This window comes from Montipora foliosa, chromosome 3, assembly GCF_036669935.1.
Source record: "Montipora foliosa isolate CH-2021 chromosome 3, ASM3666993v2, whole genome shotgun sequence".
NCBI lineage: Eukaryota > Metazoa > Cnidaria > Anthozoa > Scleractinia > Acroporidae > Montipora > Montipora foliosa.
Window position 1 is genome coordinate 66,272,322 of NC_090871.1, and position 7,500 is coordinate 66,279,821.

The 7,500-nt window shown below is 40.0% G+C and overlaps 1 protein-coding gene and 1 long non-coding RNA gene across 2 annotated transcripts in view; both read right to left on the minus strand.

The window, feature by feature from the left end:
* LOC137995665 (uncharacterized) overlaps positions 1-1,399 on the minus strand; it is a 3,457-nt gene extending 2,058 nt beyond the window's left edge. The window contains exons 1-2 of the long non-coding RNA XR_011122274.1: positions 1,350-1,399; positions 1-129 (exon numbers count right to left, since the gene is read on the minus strand). The exon at positions 1-129 is cut by the window's left edge and continues 157 nt beyond it. This is a non-coding gene — a long non-coding RNA (uncharacterized lncRNA). The remainder of the gene's footprint in view (positions 130-1,349) is intronic.
* A 619-nt stretch (positions 1,400-2,018) lies between these two features.
* The window catches only part of LOC137998020 (uncharacterized), a 9,712-nt gene continuing 4,230 nt past the window's right edge, over positions 2,019-7,500 (minus strand). The window contains exons 3-6 of the mRNA XM_068844407.1: positions 6,790-7,291; positions 5,199-5,454; positions 4,192-4,374; positions 2,019-2,821 (exon numbers count right to left, since the gene is read on the minus strand). Coding sequence (XP_068700508.1) covers positions 2,463-2,821; positions 4,192-4,374; positions 5,199-5,454; positions 6,790-7,291 — 1,300 coding nt within the window. The 3' untranslated portion in view covers positions 2,019-2,462. The remainder of the gene's footprint in view (positions 2,822-4,191; positions 4,375-5,198; positions 5,455-6,789; positions 7,292-7,500) is intronic.

Here is a 7,500-nt window from a genome sequence, read left to right on the forward strand (position 1 = left end):
GGCCGAAATCCCGGGATGACTCGTTTGGTACGACGCTCCAGCGCCGGGTCTGGAGGTACTGCGTTTTTGTCTCTTGTTCAAACATTCCGTCCGCGCATGCGTAAATGTTCTGGCTCTCCGATACGTAGCCTAGCAAAAAAAAAATAATAATAATAAAAATAATAAGATGCTGGTTCAGTTACAAGGAATTGACATTTCAGTTAAACAGATTCTACAGGCATAAACTCGTATGGTAAGAAGCGGGCGTGTCTGGTCTTCTCGAGACAGAGGTGAGAGATGGTTTCATGCAGACTGGGTCGCCTAAAATGATCTGTTGTAAACATGGCGGTTCACGAGTGAAGTTGTCTCTCTGGCCTTTCCGTGAACGAAATCCAGTGACCTACCGATACAATTTGGGCCACTTTTCAAAGCTAAACACTTCAATCAGTGCTGTATTTTGCTGGTAGGACTGGGTGACCCGACACTTATAAAAAATCAATGAAATGAGAATCGGGGGGCTTGCCTTGTCAAGGAATGGCAGAATTACCCAGAATTCTTTTTGGTCACGAAGGAGGCAACTTGAGAAGCACGAGACTGGCCCTCATCAAATGGCTAAAGCGCGGCCGGAGGAAAAAGTAGTGAGAAGAAGATCTCTAGCCAGATACTAAGGAGTAACCCTGGTGTGTGCTGTTAACGTAGATTTTTTGATTTCTGAAGAAGTTTTTACTCTGGAAAACTCTCAACAAAGTAGTGCTTGTTTTTGCTGTTATCCTCGTAGCAAAAAACTGACCTTTCGTAATTTCTTGTCAAGCAAAGGGTATTATATAAATAAGAGAATACTGAGATTTATATTTGCAAATTACCTGTTCTCAGTTACCACTTAAGTCAAACTCTACATCTCTATGCAATAAGCGCATTGAAAATCTGTTTATGCATGATCTTCGCGGAAATTACATTCTGTCCCTCAATAAACCTAAAACAACCAGTTATGGTCTTAGTACTTTTTCTAACGTATCAGCTAAGTTGCGAAATGCGCTACCTGATTTTATCCCTACCACTGAGTTTACTGGTTTTAAAAGAGAATCGAGGGTTCCATTTTGTACAGCGGCTTTTCTTGTTAATTGATCTATCTTTAAATATTGTGTATTTAGTTATGCTTTGTATTTTAGCTGTAAATGTAACGTCTCGAAGATATTAGCTCTTGTAGTTATTCTGAAATTAGACATGAAATAGAGTTTATGCAATCATGCATGTATGTATGTTACCTTTAGCAGGGCGCATGCGCACACTTTGTAATCTGCGACTTCAGTGCTTACCATATGACAGATAAAATGAGTTTTGCTTGAATATATAAGTCATCGAATTCTTACGTTAAATTGACAAGGGCGGTTTGGAGCTGTGAGTAGGCGTGGGATTTGTCTTTGGTTTTGGGGGCCGACATATCTCTCCCTCAATGCCGTACCGCGAGGCAAGGTCGGTAGCAGAAAGTAGCGAAGGGCCAACTGCGTCCAAAAGCGATCGCACGGGCCGAAATCCCGGGACGACGCTCCAGCGCCGGGTCTGGAGGTACTGCGTTTTGTCCCTAGTTCAAACAATCCCTCAGCGCATGCGTAAATGCTTTGGCTTTTGGAACAAAAAAAGATAGGTGATGTTACAAGGAATTGACATTTTAGTTGATTCTACGGGCATAAACTTGACGTAAGAACTTTTCGTTTCTTGTTCCCTCGAGACAGAGGTGAGAGATGGTTTCATGGAGACTGGGAAGGCACTCCCTTACAAAATTAATGCATGTCTCCTTGGTTCTTTGTGTGTCGTCCCCTTTTTGTTGGTTTTAGCCCCTGCTTTATGTGAAATTTTTGTACTTGAAAAACCTTGAAAAACTTGAAACTTTGGCCAGTTTTTCCCTCTTTACTCGGATGCATGACGCGAATAAGGCTCGTTTTTTTATATGTACGTTTCGTTTTTTGGTGTAACGATTAGTGTGTAAGTAAGGTGTTGTAAGCACAATTAAGTACACATGAAAAGACAACATGTTCAAATTACGAAGATAATTTAACTTTATTTGACTAAAAATAAAGCACTATCTTTTTATGCTCTCTTTACTGTTAAGAAGGAAATGTACGAAAACGCAAGATGTTTAAAATCATAGCATCATTTAGATTTGTTTGACAAAAAGAAAAATACTTTTTCCCTTTTCCTATGTCTCGATACCGTGAGAAAAACTATGTATGTTTAAATTAAGTTTTATATTACATTAGCGATACTAATGCGAAATCACATGTTGCAACCTAAGCTAGTGAAATGAACTCCTTGAAATGCTCTTTATGCCCCGGCGACGCCCCGGCAGTGTTCCACAGGAAGGGACAATCGCACATGGCATTGGGATTCCAAAAAAATGCACGTGAGAACCCTTAACTGGCAGTTGGATGCACCGACTGCTGCTCATGTTACTATGGTCATGGCTTCTATGTTGCATTTCGTTTCTAAATCAGATTTGTTAATCGACGGATGATCTCTTGTCTTCCTGTTACATGGCGTGTATGAAGCTCTCGATGAAGAGTTCTCATTTCTTCCAAGTTTCCATTCCGTGTAACATCACTCAGTCGTCTGTTCAACTCTTTTATTTCCGGGTCATCTGGTTCCTCTTCATTCGTAAACTTTTCTTTCACTGCCTCATCTACAGAGCGAGGCTCGTTTACCTCCTCCGAGCGAGGCTCATTTCCATTCTCCTGCTCTTCGTTCACGGCTTCTTCTTCTTCGTCTTCGTCTTCTTCCTCGTCGTCATCAGCTTCATTCCTATCATTGTCATTTCCGCCACCTTCCGACTCAAACAGAGTCGCGCCTGTAAAGAAACGAAAAATGCAAAGTTAAGCTGACATAGTCTGTCATCAATGAACATGACAGACCACAGCAATGGCCCTTATTCACGATAGCCGCCATGTTGGTTTTCAAATTGTCGTGCAAATTAGCCATGTGTTATCCTGGGGGGCAAACACTGGAATAAAGGCAAATTGCGGAAAATCGTTTCGTCGAAATATTGAATTAACATTGCTAAAAGTACATTTTGGAATTTAGAATTAAGTACGTTTTATAATAATTTTATATCTTTTGATTGCCTCCGACATTTTGACTTTCTACTTCGTTATCTGCTAATTTTTCAGTAAAAAAATCGACGTAACTTGTGTAAGTATTCTATTTTACTACTTAGGTGATAAACACTCAATGAATGTGAAACAAATCATCTGTGTGGCTAAGATGTTCGTTATAACCTCTCGAACTTGTGTTGGTTGCTCCCTCAGAAGTGTGTAGCTAGTTTGCATGATCATGAATAGCAAATCCAACATGGCGGCTATCGTGAATAAGGTCTATTGGCAGTAGATGACGTGGCAACCCTGCCCACGAGGCGAAGGGAATAAATTACTTAGTATTAAATTGACATCGGCTTTAATTGAGTTAGTCATCTTCTCCTTGTGGGTAACTAAGTGACCACAACAGCTACTGCCAACTGACAGCGTTATTGCCGGTACGATGACTTTTACCACGTTAGCTTCCTCTGGTAGCTTGCTGATATGGTTATCATTCTATCTGCGGGTTGTAATGGGCCGTGGTCAAATGATTCTTCGCAGTCAATACGTTCAAGTTCTCTCCATATAATTAGAATAACTTTTTAGACTTGATTTATAATTTACAGACTTTGCCAGTCAAGCTGACAGAGCGTCACGACAGCTTGCGATAATTACTGTGGCCCCTTTTTTTACCCTCCCAACCAAGATACACAACAGAAGACAGACCACAACACCGGGAACTACGTGCCCTACAAAGAAAGACTTCATTCAAGTCACTCGCAGGGAGGCACTTCCAAAGTTTCCGTGTTCAAGGTTCTGGAATGGAATAGTTTCAGTCGGGTTATTTACAGTTCAATTCCTCGTCTCTGCATGGAGATAGCCAACTGATCTCTCCCTTGGGATTCTTATGTAGATGCATAGTGCTGAAAGATCATAATTTACTAGATTACCAGTAATATAAATTATGTAACAGTAACAGAGTTATTAGTTTTAAGTGAACTAGGAATACGGTGGACAAAAATACTTATACACTTATACCCACTCGCGTTTTTGTACTACTACCCAAAATAATTAAAATGAACAAAATGAAACGTGAATTAATATTTTGAAGGAATCATGTCGGTGGATCAGTTAACGTAAATCGTACCTTGGCTCTTTTCCAAGGAATCGATTACATTTCTGGAGAACGCCAAGCCCTCAAAGTGTCTCATCTCTTCTGTGAATGCCTTCCGTCTTCCAACAAACTCATTCACTGACACCTTAGCTACAAATGTGAGGCGTGCATGCGACTGATTTGTACTGGGAGGGCGGGCTGAATGGGGAATTATTCCTGAGAAGATAAATACAGAGAATAAAAATCTAGTCAACACCCTAAAAATGCTAGTCTGCCTTATTGCAAATCATTTGGCTGATTGGACGTCGGTCTCTTAGCGCTTAAGTTTTTTTAAGCATTTGTCTCTTGCTACTTGTCTCGCAATTTCGTTGCGTCAGAAGTTGCATGAATATAAATTGCCTAAAGAAATACTTCATGACATAGCCAATTCAGGCAATTTTTTGGTTCTTGCAATCTTTGAGAGAAGCAGAAGTCGGTACCTGCTAATCACAACCTTATAACAATTTTTTTCAACGTTGCGCAGTGCAAAGGCTTTCCTTCAACTTGTGACCACGTTTTTTGTCATCAGGCAATAAAAATCTTCATGTGATTTCACGAGAACATCAAAAGAGAGACAAGTTGCAAAAACTGTTGCAACTATTTGATGTTGCACGCTGTAATGCGCTAGTAACAAGGATGATAGATTATAGTTCCTTAGCAAGTCGGGCTATCCGGTCGGATGTGACATTCACGCAAAACTTGTAGGGACAGTACATGAGGAACAGAGATAAAAAAAGACCTAGCTTTCCGGAAGTTCTTGAAGCTCACTGGGTAGAACCCTCAGGCTAGAAACTTATAATTTCACATTACCAAATGAAGAGTTACTTACCATGTGCCATCAGACTTGAGTTTTTTTCCGTGTCCTCTTAAACTTCCGCTTTTTCAGCTTGATGTGGTTTGAAAGTATATGTATTGTTACCGGTACTTAAAAATAAGTACAATTTATGCAGAGATTCTATTGTCGTATTGTTCGCGCCTATTCTGCTCAAAATGTACATTACCTTGGAACACCACAGCCCGTCCATATTTTGGTCGCACCTCAGTGATGATTTCATTATCATGTGTCATTGTCTCATAAAATGCTGTTTCTCCATAGTCATTCTTGGTCCAATTTGGTGTCAGATATATGAGGTATGTCCACTCATCTTCATGCTCCTCACAATCCTGATGAATGCGTGTGTGGTCAGCACTTCTTATAAGGTTACAGGAAATGTCATACGGGAACCACTTGTCACGCCCAGTCACATGTTTTAGGGTCTACAGAGTTACATTAGAGACATTATGCAAGTGTTAGTTTGCGCTGAGTGGTATAGTATAGTGGTCAATTACTACATCTATATACATGTTTTTTTTGTTTTTTTTTTGTATTTGTTTTTACAGCTTTATTGGGTGCTCCTCCTGCAACGTACAATACAAATTTTTAATACAACACAAGAGAAAAAAAAAAACAAAAAATAATAATAATGATAAAGAAAAGAAATAAAGAAAAGAAAAGAAACAAAACTCAAAAGGGGTAGGTGCAACGGGATTAAAGTCCCATGCGAGGCACCGCCCCTAGGCACCGCCCCCTGTTCCAGCATTTGGCAAAGTCACGTTTGACTTACAGCCATTTTTGCTCATGTACCAAGTCAGCCACATTTTGCTGGAGAATGCGTGCCAGACCCTGACACCGGCAACTGTGTGCACTTCTCTTTTTGATTTATTTGAAGAGTGTGTTGGATCTTTATAAATGTCCCACAGAGTTATAAACATAGTTTGTGAGATGGGGCCTGTGGTTTATGGTCCTTATCCAAGAAGGCTTGAAAGTCTAACCATTTGAAGATGAAATTACAAAAGGCAGCACTTTCTCCTCCGTTATTTAAAGACCCTGAGCGTTGGTAAGACTGGAGTTGAAATCACAACATCCTGCATAGTACCCGGGCATGGTAGTCCTGAATGCTCAACCAACTGATCCAACAGCTCTTTGATAAACTTAGTAGATACCAACAAATTTTGGTTCGAATAACCACACATGCAGCACAATAGTTTCTCTAGAAAGCTTGTTGAACCGAGCCTACGAGAGCTACAGGAGTTTCAAAGCCCCTGTCGAGTGAATAAAAGTACTATTGATAATTATAAAATAATTAGGATAGTTCACGCACTCTCATTGGTCAATAGCCGTGTTTCGAAGAGAGTATGGAAACACAGCTGTGACATCACACAAATTTTGATTCGTTATGTATCGTCAGATGCGTGTTTTGATTGGCTGGTAGGAAATATGAGTGTGTATGAAGAAAATCTGTTTCAATCAAGAAGTAAAAAACCCGCATTTTCCTTCATTTGTTGAATTATCTTTGAGGAATATTTTATAAAAGCAATAGAAGACTTTTTTTCCCGTGTTTCCATAGCCTCATCTAAACACTCGGGAGAGTTGGGAGAATTCTCGGCAGTTATGCATAACTCCCCCTCGTGTTTAGATGAGGCTATGGAAACACTGAAAACATCCTCTAGTGCTTAAATGCAATGGAAAAATACTGTTTTGCAGTGAAGAGTTACACTAAGAATTTCCGGGAAATAAGCAAGCAAATTAAGTTGTTTGTAAATTCCACAAACCTGCTGCATTATATTCCATAGTCTGCTCTTAATGTAATCATTGATCTCAAATCCCGCAATCCACTGAACGTTGTCACTATCATTGTCGCCTTCATCTGAATCATCATAGTAGTATGTCCCATGCATGAAAATAAAAACCCTCAGTTTATCCAAATCTTCCTTGTCAAACAGGTCATCAAATACTAGAATTCTCTTTCCTTGTGTCGACAAGTGTTCGGCAACTTTGTGCTTCCCCACATCAATATCCAATGGAGCAGGCTTATCACTCCCTACAAAGCCACTGTCATAAGCATTTTTTCGTTCTTTTCTCGATGCAATTCTCTTTCTGTGGCCTGCAAGCATTTTTTGCTTTGACTTTGTGAACTGCACATGCAGTATCAATTGACCCTTCTTATAAGCAATGCTAGGTGGTCTGGGAAGATATGATATGGAACTCTCCCACAACACAAGACGACCAGGTTTTGGGACAGCTCCAGCTAAAATTTCGTTATCCTCATCGAACCTAAAAAATCCAGATATAAGAAGAATGATTAAAACAATTTTTCAGACTTTAAACTATCACCTTGGCTGATTGGTTATTAACTGATTCTATGTGTAAGGCACCCACTCATCTTCATCTTTTAGGTTGTCTGCATGGCCAGTTCCTGAAGAATTTTGAGAGATCCTTAAACATCAAGTGGGCCTTCCCACCTTCCACAAGAAGCCCGTCAG